The sequence below is a fragment of the Corvus kubaryi genome, unplaced genomic scaffold, assembly GCF_017639235.1.
Source record: "Corvus kubaryi isolate FWS band 111438036 unplaced genomic scaffold, C.kubaryi_AGA036_p1.0 66, whole genome shotgun sequence".
NCBI lineage: Eukaryota > Metazoa > Chordata > Aves > Passeriformes > Corvidae > Corvus > Corvus kubaryi.
In genome coordinates this window covers 28,291,803-28,309,418 of record NW_024582054.1, presented here as the reverse complement: position 1 = coordinate 28,309,418, position 17,616 = coordinate 28,291,803, and the positions used below count along the sequence as shown (strand labels likewise).

The window sequence follows — 17,616 nt, the reverse complement described above, 5'->3', positions numbered from 1 at the left end:
TACCTCATTCACTTGCCTACACCACCACAGACTACGCAGTCCCACACTGGTCCAACCCCAGCCCAGTAGGTCTCAAAAGGTTAATAACCCCTGGTGTAACCTGGTCCCTGTCCCCCTTTTCCTAGCACACTCTATCTGAATACCCTCCTTTTGAATTAATGCAGGAGAAATTACTTTCATTAGTAAGAGGCTAATGAGGTTATTTCTGAAGTCAGAACCAGATGATCAGTTTGAAGGCTACAAGAAAGGGAAGGCAATCTCACTCGGGGTTTCCCCCCTACACCTCTAAAAATCTAAATTGTGTTCATTAAAAAGAGATCAAAATTCTACCTTAAGCAAAAGCCTAAGACAAGGCCCAGAAGAACACAGCCTACTGCTGGCCAAGCAGGGGTCAGTCCCTAAGAGTGTCCTGAAGAACAAATGCAGCCTTAACCTTGCACGTTTCACAGAAGGCGTTTGTGCAGGCACTAACCCAACAGCCTGTTTCTCATGCTGGCCACCTACAGACAGCAGCTTATGCCCTGGGGCCTCCTAGATCTTCCTGGCTGTGAAATAAAACACCCAGGGGGCTTCAGAATAAGCTTGTTCTGCTGTTCGGCTGCTTTGCCCAACACTGCATCCAGTTCTAGTTTATAAACTGGGTCAGTCCCCCACACAGACCATTTTTACAGCTCAGGCATCACACTGCCAGTAGAGCCTGCCTCTTTATCCAACTAAAAAGGTAAAAACATCAGAGCATATGACCTGCACTAGATATTAGGGTGAGAAAAAAGGCTTTCTAAGCTAAGGGAGAGGTGAGCATCACGACAGACTGCCCAAGGAGGTTCCTACAAGCAGGTTAGACACACATTCCTCAGGTAAAACTAGCAGTGAATTGTCCCTAACCAGGAGCAGGGCAGACCAAATTCCCAGACAAGGTCTTTTTCCCTCCTGTGCCAAGGATTTTGTGCATATCCTTGACAGCAACATTGTGAAAGGAGTTGCTTACAAAACATTTTCAGAAACAAAACTGTTATATGTATAAAAACATCTCAGAGGAAATGATTAAAAGGAAAGCAGCTTCTTCTGACAGCTGATTAGACATCAGAAGGGTTGAAACCCCAGTCAGTGTGACTACTCCTAGTCAACTAAAACTAAGATATTTTTATTTAATTTCCAGAGTGAGAAAGAGAGCAGCTTCTGCTCCTCCAAATCACTGGCCTATGAGCTAAAGACACCTTCCAGTAGATGAGACATTTAATGTTCCTGGTCCTGTTTCAGTGCTCGTTGCCACAACCTATTGCACAGATGTGATGAATTTTTGAACACAAGATCTATTGTGTTTCCTGCCAGAGGCTCAAATACATACAGGCATTGAAAACACATTGCCAGGTATTACTTTTTATACTGACTCAGTATTTGCTGGCAGTCACTGCCAAGCATTACTTGACTCTTACCAATAGGTTGGGAAGTCAGGACTGCTAATTATATTCTTCATGTTATCCAAAAGATCATCTTCCCCCATCCTAGAGTGAAATTCAAGTGATTCTCACACTCAAAGACCTACCCCAAGGCAAAGTCTTACCCCAAGGAATTTGTAATACCCAAGGCAGAACTGGTGTCACCCTTTCTGTCCCCCTCCTGCCCCACACAGCATTTGTTTTGCAAAATGCTGCTGGACTGGAGCTGCCTTATTGCCCCACAGGGGAATTCATCCCCTTATTGCCCCCACCTTGGAGAGCTTTATACTCGGGTGCTTTTCAGTCCAAGCACTCTCAGCATGACCTTGGGAACGAAAATGGCACCGTCTCGTTCCCATCTTGTGCCAGCCAGGAAGTCCAGTGCCTGCCAAGCGCCGGCCAGACACCGCAGAACACCACAAAGTGCAAGGGAAGTTCTTCCCTCCCAAAGCCAAATCAGCCATTTGATAATTAACCACCCGGGCCGAGCCAGACGAGCCCCGAGGACGAGGGCGAAGCTCGCGGTGCTCTCACACAGAACCTGCGCCCCGCGGGGCGGCCCCGGGGAGGCTGGGGCTGACCCCGGCCCTCGCTCGCAGACACGGTGGCAGATGTGCCGGGCTTCCCCACGGTCTCCCCCTTGCCTGGCAGATGCCGGCCTCTCTGGGAAAGCGCTAAATGGATTCTGCTGAATCACTGCAGCAGATGGTTCGTAACACCACCTGGATAGCACAGAAAAGAAAGAGAGATAAAGAAGGTTGGGGAACAGAGAGTACCTAGTGTGTGGGCTGAGTTATCCCGAGGGATAAGTAACCTGTGGATAAGGTTGGCATTTGAATTTTTGTTTTCCCAAATTCCTGTGTTATTAAGACTGAGAAGATCCCTTTCCTAGCAATTCTATCCTGACATCTATAATATATATTGTTTAAAATCCCCTTGGAAAAAGCTTTCAAAACCCATTGGGATGCCAGAGCCCACCCTTTGCCGCTGGAAAACACTGGCAGCGCTGCCTGGCCAGGTTGCTTTGCTGGTGGGAGCATCAGTCTTCATCCCTGCCTGGACCAAGCTCCTCTAGCTGGGGTAGGGCACAGAGGAGGCTGATGCGCAAAGGCCCAAGAATATTAAGAAGGATGTAGGAGACGTGGTTGTTCGAGGGTTTTTTTAGAGCCAGGTTGGCAAATACTTCAGTTTTCTGCAGGAGATCATTTTGAAAGGGCAGGGGAGCCAGCTGCGTACAGAAGCAAGCAGCTGTACAAGAGAGAACAACAAACAGGAAACAGGTAACAATAACCAATATGTTTGCTCACTCTCCTCCCGTTAAACAGCAATTTTTTTTTTAATTGGGATGAAAAGAGCATGTCAGGAAGAGCAGAGGGCTACAGCACATACACCAAGGGCGCCTGCTTGGAGAGTGCTTGGCACCCCTCTGCAGCGTCATCCCACCTCTGAGAAGTAAGAACCTGGGATCCCTTGGTCTGATGGTTAGGAGACATCACTGCACAAAGCTGCTCAACCTGCAGCACTTCCAGCTGAGTCTCCCCGGCACAAACACCAAGTCATTTGAGATAAAGTGCTCTCCAGGCAGTCGGTCACTGCTCTGTTCATGATTCCTCCTCCTCCTCCCAGGACAAGGCGTTCTCACACACCAACTGCACCATAGGCTTGACTCCATTTCACTTGAGCCCAGCTTTGTCCTACATAGGCTGTTTTTGCTGGGTCACACCTGTCATTGATTCCCTCAGAAAACAGCTGCTGTTTCATGTTCTGCTGTTCACCTTGCTCAGCACAAAGGCGCAGAAAGACACCGGTGGGCAAGCAAAGCTCAGGGTGGCATGATCTGACCTCGAGTACAGTAGAAGCTGGAAGGTGACAGTACTACCAACCAGCTGGGCAACACAAAAATCCCCTCTACCCCAACTACTTCTCATGGGGGACACCTACCTCATTAAATTCATGCAAGAATTTAATCAATTTAAGCAATAAATAGGATCAATCCACACAGTGCTTCCCCACAATATAGACACCAACAGCACCAGGGACACTCTCATGGGTCAATATGAACTCTCCTCATGCTTGGGAAGCACTTGGTCCAAACCCAGATCTCATCACCTAACCAGGAAAAAGCCATTCCTCCGCAGTCTTCAGCTGCACAGCAGCACTTGGTGACACGTGGCTGGATGCACCCAGATAGCCACAGCCACCTCTGGGCCTACCAAGGCCAGACCACTTTCCAGAAGGCACTTAGCACTTCAAAACAAAAGCTAAAAATAAACAAAACCATTTCCCAACACTCATCCCAAGGAGAACCAGGCTTTGCAAGAATGGCAGAAACCCAAGCTGCTGGCATGGGCAAGGCTGACCCCTGCCAACCTAAGGAGTCCATGACGTGCTGTAATCCTGGAAGATGACAGCCCTTGCAGAGTGGGACTAGGACAGCAGATGCTCCTGGGGGTCACCCCCTTTCCTGTAGGTTGCAGGATCACTCCCAACGTGGCCATGAGCTGGCAGGGAGGGAATCCTGCCTGGAGCAACCCCATTGCGTATTTGGTACATACGCAGCCTGCACACCCCCCCTTCCCAGTATCCGCTTAGTGGCCTGGTTTCTTCTCAAAGCTTTTTATATTTCACATTCCTAAGATTTAATTATGTTATCAGAACAACAGGCATCGGGATTTGGAGTGCCAGAATTCACATTAGCAATTGCTATCAACAAAGAAAATGGGCACAGCATGCCCATGCCAGAGGAGATGTGGGCTGCTCTCCTCAATCTACTCACAGTTATTTATAGCCTGTTTGCAAGCCATCCACCTCCCAGGTTTAGCTTCAAGCTTGCTTCTTTCTGAGCACCCTCTCTCTCAAAGAAAAGCCTTTTGCCTCCTCCTTCCCCAGCATCGCACTCAGATTTGGGCAAATTTATTTAAATTTTTTGGGGGCAGGGGTGAGATAAAACACCTTTGAATGTTCTTCCATACATCCACAAAGCACAAAAGAGTGGAAACAGAGTGCCACAAATAAGCATCTGCAGGGACACCCATCTCTCAGTGGTAGAAATTAAAAAAAAAAAAAACTAAAAAAAAATATATTTATAGTTTTTAACACTTCACCACATTGCAGATCATCACGCATCTTCAGCAGCTTTCAGCCCTCCCCGCAGATGGGGATGGAGGCACAGGATCTCTACGGAAGGACACATGCTTGAAGGCAAGAAATACCCACCTATTTTGAGACGCTTGCGAAGAAGCTGCTAGTGGTAGCAGGAGGGGAGCGATAGCTGTGCCTCCACACCAGCATTAACTATAACCTGCCCATCCTTTAACCAGCACCATCTCGAGGCAGTCCCATTCTGCCAGGAGCCTTTGCTTCCACATAATTAAGAAACACAGAACGCAGTGCACGTGGTACAGGTGCAAACCTCCCCACCAGCTTGTTGTCCTCCCCTGAGCAGCAGCCAGCACAGACAGCTCGTGCCTTCCTCCTCCCAACCCCAACTCCTGCTAAAATCAGCCCAAGGATTAAGGCAGGAGTGGGTCAGAGCTCAGCAGCCCAAGGCTGGGAGAGATTCTGCACTTAAGAGAAGCCCCTCACGCCAGTTAGCCAGCACTGTGCCGGATCAGCCCAAGGGTGCTGGGCTGTCCTCGCACACCACCTCACCCCTGCGCTCACAGGTTTGTCACCCGGCCACCAGCCCCTGCCTGCGGCTGCCACGCAGCATCGCTGGGGCAGGGCTGGCCCACAGCTCCCCCGGGGCACCCAGGGAGCGCTGAGCCCCTTCAAAGAGCCCCAAAAGCCCTGGTCAAAATGCAGAGATGGTGCTGGGTTAGGTCCAGCCTGGTCACTAAGGAAATGCTCAGTCAGGGCTCTGAGACACAGCAGCTCCTTACACGCCTAAAATTCCAGATGGCCCTGAAAAAGAAAGAAATTATTAAAGTATACAGCAATAAATTTTTTTAAGTGGCAAATTATAAAATACTTGCAATTGAAGTAATCATTATTAATACATAATAAAAAATCCCAAACACCACACCCCTTCTGCTAAAGGGGGAGGAGGAGGCTGAAGCTTACAATTCTAGCACGTTTTATTTAATGTAAATTTATAAAGACAACAATCCTAGTCACGATTGTCACATTGTACAGCACATACCGATACAGTTGCAAACAGAACTCCACGCAAAACTAAGCGCTAACAGTAGCCTGAATCACTCTTCCTGCGATTGTCGTATCTAGACTAACAGTATTACACTAACACTGAAGGAAAAATAGTTCACTATAAAACAGTGATAGAACATTTTTATAAAATATATTCCATTCCAATAGCTTCTCTACATACTGTATACTATAAAACTCTCCCACAAAAATTAGTGTCTTTAAATATACATATTTAATCTGAACTGCACCAAGATTAAAAACAATTAAAAATATCAATGATTTTTTTTTTTACATTAACTTCACAGTATTTGTTTGTAGTAGAAGACAAATCCAGTGTTTAAAATGCAGAGCAGGACTGTTCCCTATGGAGACAGCAACTGCCCCACAGAGAAATAGTTTATGAAGAGACAAGCATTAAGTGTGCCATGTTTTAGTACTTCTCCATAGAGCCATGAACCATTTTGAAAACATGCTCCGAGCTATTGCAACTTAAAAATAAGAGACACACAGAGTAATAGCCAAAAAAAAGTCACCTTAAGAACAAAAATAAGTGCAAACATTTCTTTACTTTAGAAATTCAAGCTATGAGGAGTGGGAACACAAATACCAGACTGTAAGAACAGTGTGTTCATGATGTAGTCAAGAATGAGAAAGTCTTTTTTTTCCTTATTTTTAAAAAAAACCCAACAAAAACAACTTTTGCCCCATATTCACTGCAGCACAGAGCATGCTCATAGCATCAGTTTAATGAATTATTTCTATACTAAGATCAGACAAAAACTTGTTTCAACTTTTCCCTGCTCCATACGCTAATGATGTTCTTATGGCACATCCTATTTTATGATCTTCTAAAAAAAAAGTAAAAACTGAAAAACTGAAATGCAAACACAAAAGTGTCACAAGAATGCAAAATTAAGATTACCAGCTTCAGTAATGCTGACTCTACATTAAACTCTTTACATGTTGCTCAACATGCAAAACCCATTGTTATAAAATTTAAAGTGTAAATTAACTACTTTTGAAATAGATTAACAGTAATAATTCCACTTCAAAAACAAAAATCTAATAAATACTATATCAAGTATCTTCAGGAGAAAAAAATAACTTAATTTTAGTAGAAAGAAAAATAACTTAATTTTACTAGATTTTGTTCAGTGCTATTTCCAATCACAGCAAAAATAAAAAAAGAAAAAAAAAAAAAAGAAAAAACTGATTAAGTAGAATAAGACCACAGTACCAAAGCCACTTATGTTCAAGATACAGTACTCTCCCACAACTTTCATATGTAACAGGTTCAGCAAAAATATTTTACAGTTGAGAAATTAAACTGAAAACAAACCCCAAAACTATAAATAAAAGCAAAATTTCACATTACATGTACATTCATAGTTTAAGAGATGAATAATAAGAGGCTGTAACAAGTATATCCTGATTTTCTTTAAAGAGGAAGTACTTATTTTAAAAAAAAAGTCAATCCCATATTATTGATGTAGGTAGTGCTCAGTTTTTGGACCAGAGGGGGAAAGGCATTGGGAAATTTTTTCTTCATAAGATGCAATACAGTATTTTAAGCACAACTTTTAAAAATAACCTAACTCAGTGCTTCAAATTCATTTTAAAACACACGCTTAAGTTTCACCAAACAACTCCAGGAGTGTCAAGAAAGCTGGTGAAGCAATGCTAATGCAGCAGAAGGACATTCAAACCCCTCAAATATTATTATTATATTTCAGTCCCATGTACATGTACCTTGAATGGGTAATTTGACTGGAAGGGAACAAAGTGATATCCACCAACATGCACAGACCAAATGATGATCTATTAGGCAAGAAACTGAAACATCTGGAGTAAAACTGGCTATAGTTACAGGCAGCCTCAGTTTACAAACAAACTAAACAAATAAAAGAAAAATTACACCCAAAAACTTCCCCTGAAAAGGTGGGACTTGGGGAAAAAGTTAGGCCATGCTTTCCCTCCAGCAGTTCATCTTCACGCTGCCCCTTGGAAACACCAGCAATTGCACACAACTTGGCTCAGAGGGAATCGCCAACTTCATAAAAATAAAAGAAAATATCATTTCATGCTGCTGGTTTCAGCATGGCAGCAAACTTTTCAGGCAAAACAGCAGGGCATCTCCTAATGCACAAGGTATGAGTTACCTTGAACTACAAAACCCCAGAAACCTGGTATCAGGAGGGGTATTTGCCCACTTTACAGCTGCTGTCCCCTCCAGGGGGGATGGGATCAGCCTCTGTGTGTCAATATGGGAATGAAAATATTCACATATTATACAATTTTTTTGTATGTCCTAGCGTGCATCCGTCAACATTTTGGGAGTGAATGTACTGCAGACAGAAAGTGTTTTTCCATCCACATTTTATGCTAAAAAGCAGCTTTTCAGCAGGTCAGCCCTGTGAGGAGGATGGGTGGGAAGGGAAAATTTAAGTCAAGTCCCAAGGCAAAAACTTCTCATTTAGATTTTAGGACCAACTGCAGAACACCATTAATGGAATAAAGAGAATAAAAAATGACCAGTACCAAAGACGTAGCCAGGAATCCTCAACCCCTTTAAAATCTGGGCCAATTCAATGTCTCATCCAGCTCTGTAAAACAGAAGTACATCTGCCCACTCTGCATCGTTTCTCTACACCAAAATGTACTTAAATCATAGTTCATCTCTTCAGATGTTTCTCTGCAACACACAGAGGGCATTTGGGGACCTTAATGGAAGCCAAATTTTTCTCCAGAATTTGCTGATAATCTTTTTCAAAAAAAAAGGTAAAAAAAAAAATAAGAAAAACCAAACCAACAAAACCCTGACCACAAAGCAAGTACTTCCAGTGTGAAAACTGATGCTAAATCATTGCAGAATTACTTAAGATCATTTCACATTAATAATGTAACATGGGTGCATAAGAGAAGACCTAAAGGACTGTGCTAGGAAGGGAGGGTGGCAGGGGAAGGGGGGAAATGGAGAGGTGGAACAATTGCATTAAAAGGCCTCTGGAGTGTATACCTCTGCATCTTTTAAAGATCATATACCTGAAGTGAATATCACCAAAACAAAATAAAGGAAAGGGAGGGAAAAAAAAATTAAAATTCAGATGCTGCCTTTTTTTTCCTGTTTTAAAAAGGGGGGGGGGTCGGGGTGGAGATATAAAAAAAAAAAAAAAAAAACCAAAACGAAACAAAACAAAACAAAAGTCACACATCTCAAACAACCAAGGACTTTACAAGGCCACAATGAAATTTGCGGATATGTCTGTACAAATCTCCGGACTGCGTGAAGCGTCTCTCGCACCACTTGCACCCGTGGGGTTTCTCCCTGGTGTGCACAACCGCATGGCGGCTGAGGTTGTGGGAATACTGGAAGCTCTTCCCACACTGGCCGCAGGTGTAGGGCTTCTCCCCCGAGTGAGTCCTCTCGTGCCTCTTTAGCGTGTACATGCAGGAAAAAGTCTTTCCGCAGAGGGTGCAAGTGGGGACCGACCCGTCTGGGGACAGGCGGGTCCGGGAGCCGTCCTTGTCACGGAAGTGAGAGCTCAGGTGCAGCTGAAGGATGTGAGGGCTCGGGAACACCTTGCTACAGAGGGGACAAATGCAGATATGCCCAGGAGGCACCAGGACGCCTGAGGAGATGTCCGACGAATCCATGTCGTCCTCACTCTCGTCTCGCTCTTGATCTATATCCTCCTCTCGGGCATGAGAGCTGCCATTCCCCGCGAACATGTGTCCTAACCCTGTCACTAGGCTTTTGGCTGAATTCCCAAAATGCTGACTCTCTGGACTCCTGGCTTCGCTGTCCTCCTGATCTGACAGCAAGTCTTGTTCATCTTTAACAAGTGGCTCGGTACCCTGCTGCTGGCTGTCGGAAGCCAGCTGTCCAAAGACATAGGAGGGGTGTAAGGAATCTCTCCCCGGCACAGGCTTGAAAGACAAATCCAGCGCACAGTCCACATCACTCGAAGCCAGGGGATGGTTAACAGACCTTTGGGACAAAGGTCCTGTGGAACTATTGACATTAGCCTTTGTTTTTCCAGCTGCTGCGGCGCACGGTTCTGCCTCTGTCGGCACAGAGCTGACACTTATATGATCAGAGGACCAGGCGGGGTGACTGCTGACCTTTTCTTTGCCTGCTGCTCTCTCGTATTCTGCAACGCTGAATTTTTGTTTGTTTCCTGGGTCAAACTCGTGGACCAGGGGCACTCCGGCGTCTAGAAAATGCTCCGCTTTCTCCAAACTAGCCGCCTCATCATTAATCTTCTCTTCCGAACATAATTCTTTATCTTTCAACTTGCCCTTGCAGACTTTCACAATGTCATACATGTGAAGGTAGCTCGCCGCAGCCAGCACATCTTCCACCGGGAGACTGTTGAATTCCAGCTTTCCCTCGTACATGAATTCAAGCAGCAGGCTGAAGGCAGGGGCTGTGACAATGTCACTGTTCAGATGCACAATATCCCTTTTGTCTAACTGGTCCCTGTAGAAAAGATGGAAGTACATACTGCAAGAGGCAAGAACGGCTCTGTGAGCTCTGAATTGAGCTTCTCCAACTAAAACAGTACAGTCACACAGGAAGCCCTGGTGACGCTGCTGACTCAGACACTGCAGCAACTGGCGGCTATGGTCTGGAAACTCCATTCTTCCTTCATAACCTGTTCAAAACAGGAAAAACTTGAATGCTACTGTAAACTAAAGCCTCCTAGCAGCTGTAACAAACAGATCGGCTTTTTGGTAACCCAAGCCAAAGAAACAGCCTTGGAGATAACATTTACTGTTAATTGTCTGTAATAGTTTGGGGGGGGGGGGGGCGGGAGGGAGGAAAAAAAAAACCCAACACAACATGCTTCTCATCCTTTCGCACCTGCTCCGAACAGGAAAAACTTGATTGTAAGTAAACAAAAGCTAGTAAAGCAGCAGCCCCTCCAACCTTTGTTTCTCCCACTAAGCACTTTAATAAAATTAAGCACAGGAAAGCAAACACACACCCCCCGAAAAGAAAAAAAAGCACATCAACTCCCAGGCTGTCTTCCCAGCAACGCTAACTTGGGGCATCTTTTAATAAAGCATATTCCCCGCGTCACGCACGCACACACACACGTTTAAACTTTATCCTTAGTCGTTATGCACCGAATCACAACAAAACAGCGGCGGCTGGCGCTGGGGGAGCGGCGGCTCTGCGGGGAGGAGGGCGCGGGGCAGAGCGGGGAGAGGCCCCGGCCCCCGCATGCGAAAAGGGCGGGGGGGAATAAAGGGGGGAGGAAAAAAAAGTTTCCCTTGAAGTTATTAAAAGCCAAGGAGAAAAATAAGCGGCGGAAGGGCGCCGGGAGGGCAGGGCTGGGGCTGCAGCCGGCTGCGTGCCGCGGCCGGGCGCTTACCTTCCGCGGGGCGCGGCGGGGCCGGCCGCGGGCGCGGAGCCGGGCGGGCAGGAGGGAGCGCGGTGCGAGTGCGACCGAGGCGCGGCGGGAGGGAGGGAGGGGGAGAGGAGAGAGAGGCAGGCGGGAGGGAGGAGGAGGGAGGGAAGGAGGAGTGCTCGGTTTGCTAATTACACCGCAAGCTGGAGAGTCAGCTGCTCTGACTTCACTGCGATGGAAATGCTACCTCCAGCTGTGCGCCTTTTAATGCCATATGTTACTCCAAATCTCGCTACCAGCCAACCACAGCTTGCTGCCTTTTAAAGTTCCAGCAGCCCCATTTATAGCCCGCGATTAAATCCCACAAACTTGCCCCGAGGCCGGCCCCCCCCCCCCCCGACACTCTCGCCACCACCAGCCCCCAGCCCGGACCCCACCTCCCGCCGCAAAGTTGCTCCCCGCAGCCCGCCGCGGTGACCTTCGCCGGTGCCCGGCTCCGCGCAGCGCTGGGGGGGCCGGCGGGGGGAAGCACCGCGGAGCCGCTTGTGGGATCTCCCCGCTTCACAGCCGCGCTCCCCAACTTTGCGGGGAGGACTTTCCCCCGCCGGGGTGTGGCGTGGCGGCGGGTTCCCCCCGCGTTCCTCCGCTCCGCGGGTCTCCCCGCGTTACTCACCGGCGGGCGGCGGCGGCGCTCGGCGTCCGCATGTGCGCGGCGGCGGCGCGGGCGCTCCGCGGGCGCGGCGCGGGGCTGTGGCGGAGCAGGTTGTTCGCCGGCCACTCTCGCGATACTTTCGCTGCTGCGAGCCGCGGGTGCGGGCGAGGGTGCGGGAGCGAGCGGCCGTGTCCCCGTCTGGAGCACACAATGGCCCCGCCGCCGCCGGCCGGTGCGCGCTGCCGGCTGCGCCCTCCCCCTCGCCGCCTCCTCCTGCTGCTGCTGCTGCTGCTGCCGCCCTCCCCTCCCGGCCGCTGCATTGGCAGCGCCGCCGTCCCGCTCCCAACTCCGCTGCGCCGCCGCGGACAGGGTGCGCCCGCCCGCCCGCCCGCTGCAGCCCGACGTGCCGCGGAGCGCGGGGCCGGAGCAGCGCGGCCGCGGGAGCTGCGCGGCCCCGCTGCGGGGATGGGGCGAGGGCCGCGGCGCTTCCCCCCCACACACCCGCCCCCCGGGTTTATCTGTAGTTGCGCGCCAGCTGATAAATACCAAATGCCGACGGATTGTTCAAGATGACCTTTTCGATAGTTGATTTGAATTTTAAATTTTAATTAGCTGTAATCGCAGCAAAAGTGAGCGCCCTGCGAGGAGGGGGGCGCGGGGTGCCCGCTGGGGTTCCCACCCGGCTCAGACCCGGCAGACGCCGCCAGAACCCGCTGGGAAGCTGCGGCTGCCCCGCTGGAAGCGGCCCGGGATGTCGCTGCTCTGGGTTGTCCCAGAGCTTCGGGGCTGCAGCAGCGCCGGGAGGGGAGGCAGAGGCAGCGGGCTGTGGATTGAGGCTCCGGGTCGAGGTGGACGTTGAGGTTTTTGAGGAATGAATGTGAGAGTGCTGGTGGGAGAGGGAGAGTGGAGGGGTAGTGGAGCACCGGGGGCACTTCAGAGCTCCCAGCGAACGCCCTGCGTGGTGCCAGTTTGCCAGATTGTACTTCAGCTTCCAACAAGTACAGCAGGAAAACTCCTTTCCCTTTCCTTCCTCTAGGTTGCCTTGCCTAGATTGTAGTATCTGCAAAATAGCAACTTTTTTTTTTTTTTAATCCATTTTCCCCACATTTTTCTACAATGGTAGCATTAGCGCATTAACACATCGGGTTTAATTTGGATTTAATTCAATTTAATTTGGATCTCTGATATGTTATATTTAGGCTCTTTGTCGCAGGAGCCAGGGTCTGCATCACCAACACCACTTTTATCACATGAACCTCAAATGTTTAACTCCTTTTGCAGTGAATGCCAGGATATTTGTGTGGGTTTGAGCATTAATGATTGCATTGTCACAAAGCTCTTCTCAGAATAGCAATATTTGGTAATACTGACAGCTGTAAGGTTTGAATTGAAAAACTGCACCCCAGAATGTGGAGGTGCCCAGCGCCAGCGAAAGAGTTAAAGGTCCTGGGGTTAAATCTGTCACCCTTCAGTAAAGTGGAGAGCTTTATCTGTTTGTCCACCATGGCAGACAGGATTGGGGAGCTCTGTCCTTTAAAGATGGTGTCACTCTGCAGTCACAGCCTGTACAGGCTCTACCAAAAGTGGAGCAATTTCTTCCCCAAAGTGCAAGTGCAATCTCCATGAAGTTACTTTGTGGATTTGCTAACTTGTGGGGTTTTGTTGTCCTTGTACACTGGAAATGTTTAGGCAGAATCTTGAGCTCATATGAATTAGGCTTCTTGGCAGAAATCCCTTATTTTGTGTAATTAATAATTCATTTTACCCTCTTCCCTTTAATAAGTAAGTTGAGAAAAAACAAGATTACAAAAAGAACCAAGGTTTTAATTCCTATTTGGATGCTGTAAGCTTGGTATAATTGTCTACAATCTCGCAGCGTCTTATTTTTAGGAAACCAATTTCAATTTCATGGTAAGTCCGTGGTCATTATCGAGTTTGAAATGTCAGAAAATATAACAGCTTTCCCATTTCCTCTAAGTATCCATTTGGCATGTTGCTGGCTTGCTTTTTCAGAACTTAGAAATACTATACTCACCTTCACACCAAGGCAACGCTGGGTACAATACAGGTGTTGTACTGATTTAGCTATGGTTGTATAAAATACTGGTAGTACAACTCTCTAATGTAAACAAGCACAAAGTCATTACTGGAAGCAAGGCAACAGGAAGAACTGCCCCAGAAACTTTATTCCGAGAGCGCCTGTGTTTTTGACAGCCCTCGTGAGAGCATGACAGGGTGAGCAAACTATCTGCTTTCCTCTCCCTGGCCCCTGAGCCCTTCTCAGGCTGAGGGCTCCCCTCCCACCAAACCCAGAGAAGGCTCCGTTTTCAGTCCTTCCTCAAGGGAGCAGAGCCAGGCAGAGCTGCTTGGCAAATACAGAACTTTGTGACTGCTGCCTGTGCTCGGAGGAGATCACAACCACTGTGCCACCAAACATCAGGATGGCTGAATGTGGATGGGGACTGATGGAAGCTGTTGGGAGCGACCGTGTTGGGCATCCTTGTGCAGCCTTGTGCACTCCTGGGTCTGGCTAAAACCCTCCAACAAGCCTTTTGCTGCCCATGGAGCCTTCCAGAGTTGAGCAGAAAGCCCAGCTTTAGGGCAGAGAGAGAGTAAAAATCAGTGGTGCTGGCAGGGCTTCCACTTGCCAGGCAAGGCTAGCCCTGCTCCTGGTTGATTTTGCTGCCTGGATGCAAGCCAAAGCCCACAGAAATTAGTAGAAAAACCAACTGGATCAGGTCCATAAAGCCTGAGGACTTGCTTCCATTCTTACCCCTTTGATCCAACAAGAGTAGGTATTTACTGAGTGGGGCCTCTCTAGCCCTCTTTGTTGGCCAGATGCAGAAGTGGTAGCAACAGGTTTTTCATGTGATTTAATCGTTTTCTCTCTCACCGCATTGGGCAGAAGCCTCTTTGTGTTTGTTTCTACATGATTTCAGTGCTTTTATGTTCTTTTATTTTTTATAGGACATCTTCTTTGTGATAGTCCAGTTGCATTTCAGAGGGAGAGTCAGGGCCTGAGACTGTCTAATACTTGCAGGATTGAAGCTATTTTAAGTGCATTGGTCATAGTGAGGTTTATTTGCAGAAGTTCCTCCAAACTTTTTCAAAGGCTGTTTTATCCCTTGCAGACAGCAGCAAGCATTAGAAGGACTGAATGCTTCATTCCCTCCTGTGAAACAGGGAGGAATTTAACCCCAAAAGATGCAGAGCTGATGGTAGTAAGACAAGGAGCTGCCCTTGGCATCCACGGAACTTCCCCAGTTAGCAATCTCCTCCAGCACTTACCCTGCAGTCAAATCCAAGGTCAGCATTTGGGGGGTTGCTCAGCTTGCAGTAAAGTCATAAAAGTGGACTTTCCCAAAGATCTTTTCAAGCATGTCATCCAAGACTCCACAAAGCATTAACTTGCACTGCTGCCATTCCAGACATTAATCAGAGCATATATTGCAGACAGTCTCCTCAGCAGTGTGCTTATGTGAGTCGTATTTGTTTTATGGCTGTCCTGCTGATTTCTCCCTGATAACGAGGCCCTGCGTGTGCTGCAGTATTTGTGAGTATATATTGGAGCAGCCAGGGCCGTTGTCAAATCACCCTACCAAATGGAGAGGCTGATGGCACTAAGCTGCATGTATAAATTACATATTGTTCTATTTGCCATAGCGTGGCTGTCAATAAGGCTGCATCAATCTAGGAACACACATTAAAATCAAAAAGAACTCTGCAGAGGTACCACTGGCGCAGGTCACATTCGACTCTGCAGTGAGAGCTTGCAACATCCCTGTCCGAGCCAGCCAGGCATTTAATATCACACCTGCACCTTGGCTCCCCTGTCAGCATCTGGAAGGCAGCTTTCACTCAGTTATTCATCTTCCATAGTTTCACTCAGCTTTCCTAGCCCTTAACTTCTGGTTGTTTGGTTTTTTTTTTTACAGTCTGCTGTGTTCTGTTTTTCTAGAAATGGTAAATGAATGTACCTTTTCAGCCTTTATAAATCCATTGCTTTTTCAGTAAAGAGAGCACACTTCTTGCTTTGCAATGCTGAAGGAAATTTGCATGGCATTGATAAGGCACACTCTTCTTTCAGAGGTTTTTTTTCCTCTTTCACCCTTGTTCATCACCCTGGCAGCTGTATTTGAACATTGCTTGGGTTTTCTTTGCCAAATTAATTTTAAAATTCAAAGACAATTAAGCATGTTCCTTCCTTTCTAATATTTGTTTTATTTATTTATCAATGCTTGGCAAGGAACATGAGAACCCACATTATAAAATAACAGGTGTATAGAAGTTTGTAGCAGGATATATAGAGAAGGACAGTGAAAGGCCATAAATACCAGTGGACGCTAAGAGACAAAACTGGTGTCTGCTTAGGGACCAGACATAAAATTTATCAGACCCAGACAAAAGTCTTTAAATCAGAAGCTGCTGTATCCTGAATAAGGGTCCAGTGTAGAGTTACTAATTTCTTATTAAAGGAGAGAATTTAATTGGCGTTGCTCTATTTGTAAGCAAATAATGCACCGTCTTAACAATGCACTTTATTTTGGTAACTCCCAGAAGAGACCTTAATACTGCAGGAGTGTTTTGCTAGATTAGGACTGGGAAATCTCAGGATGAAAATACTTGCTAAGCAAAAAATATAACCTAGAATAAAGGGCTTTGTACTAGAGATGTTCTGATACAACTTTAGCAGCAGTTCCTCAGAAAACATTTCATCCCAGCACAAATCAATTTTTACCTCCAGCTACTGCCCTGAGCTTTGTAAGGCAGAGATCTGTCATATTTATCCCACTATCTGCAAAAGGTCTCTTGAGCAGGATCCATTCCTCTCCTGGGACTTGTGGGGTTGGCTGAAGGTGTTCTTAGAGCAAATGTTGGGTTCCTCATTAGATAAATCAGCAATTTCAGGGCATAAAAGACTCTGTCTTTTCCCACATATGTGGTATATAATATCAGTCTTCTCTTAATTTTTGCTTTTCCATGGGATTTCCAAATCAACCTAGCCTGAGTACAAACAAACAAGTACCCCAGATGCCTGTTAAAATAAGAAAATCCCAGACATAACACTTTTCTCCACTGCTCATACTAAAACCTCCCTGTGTAACACAGCTCAGACTGTCATTGCTTCAGTATCTGTTGGTGGCCTTGGTGATACCCACTCCTGCCCTCCCGAAAACATCCCTGTAGCTCTACCAACCACCTCTACTATTCCTTTATCCTTTTATCAGGTACTGAATCAGAACCAAGCTCCCTGTTCTCACCTCCAAACCCTCTGTAACTTGGAGTGCTCACTGGCATCATCTTCTAACCCTTATCCTCCTAAGATGTTTTCTTCTTCCTTCACCCTTGTATCCTTTTTGTGCTGTTTTTTTGGCCCCTTCAGCACGGACATGTCTTGCTCATTGCCACGCCTCAACCTTGCCTTGATGTTGCTCACAATGTAGTCAGAGGAGCTGGGATGAAGATTTTGGTGACACTGGATAGGAAGGATTTTGGAATGAGTCAGGGAGCTCTGTGCGGAGAGAAGCTGGGCTTGGTGTGCTGTCTCTGCTTGACTCCTTTGGGAGCCTGAATTCCAAACCCGTGCCTCTGAGAGCAGAGCAGCCCCAGGTATGGAGAGAGAAATGGGAGGCTAGGGATGAGGAGAGCAAGACAGACCATTTTTCTAGTCAAAATGAGCTGCTTTTGTCTGAGTACAGTAGCCATCACACTGGTTGCTCCACTTCCCTCTGATGTATTCAGGTGGAGGGGAAGTCCAGAGAATGTAATGTAAGAAATGCAAATAAAAATGTCTTTCTAGACTTCCTTCTCTTACGAACTGTCTGCCAGAACCTTCGCTCTCCTCTTTTACTGTTTTGCCTATGGTTGTATTTTATGCTTTTATGTTGCTCTTCTGGTAAAAGAAGAATTACTTGCTGTGAGTTTACATAACTTGCCTTTTACTGCTCTTAAAATGAATGTGGGACTTCGGTCTTAATTAGACTTTCACTGTAAGTCCTGTTTTAATGAATCACTGAGAGATGTG

General features: G+C 47.0%; 1 protein-coding gene across 2 annotated transcripts; it reads right to left on the bottom strand.

The window, feature by feature from the left end:
* Positions 1-5,497: 5,497 nt before the first annotated feature.
* On the bottom strand, positions 5,498-11,816 carry ZBTB42 (zinc finger and BTB domain containing 42). Of its 2 annotated transcripts, none has more exons than XM_042047794.1 (2): positions 11,613-11,816; positions 5,498-10,240 (listed from the first exon to the last, which is right to left on the bottom strand). In XM_042047794.1, the coding sequence occupies exon 2, from the start codon at positions 10,224-10,226 to the stop codon at positions 8,799-8,801; it is 1,428 nt and encodes a 475-aa protein (XP_041903728.1). In that variant the 5' UTR covers positions 10,227-10,240; positions 11,613-11,816; the 3' UTR covers positions 5,498-8,798. The 2 variants fall into 2 exon arrangements, with proteins under 2 accessions (XP_041903728.1, XP_041903727.1); XM_042047793.1 differs by lacking the exon at positions 11,613-11,816 and adding an exon at positions 10,964-11,002.
* Between the last annotated feature and the right edge of the window lie 5,800 nt (positions 11,817-17,616).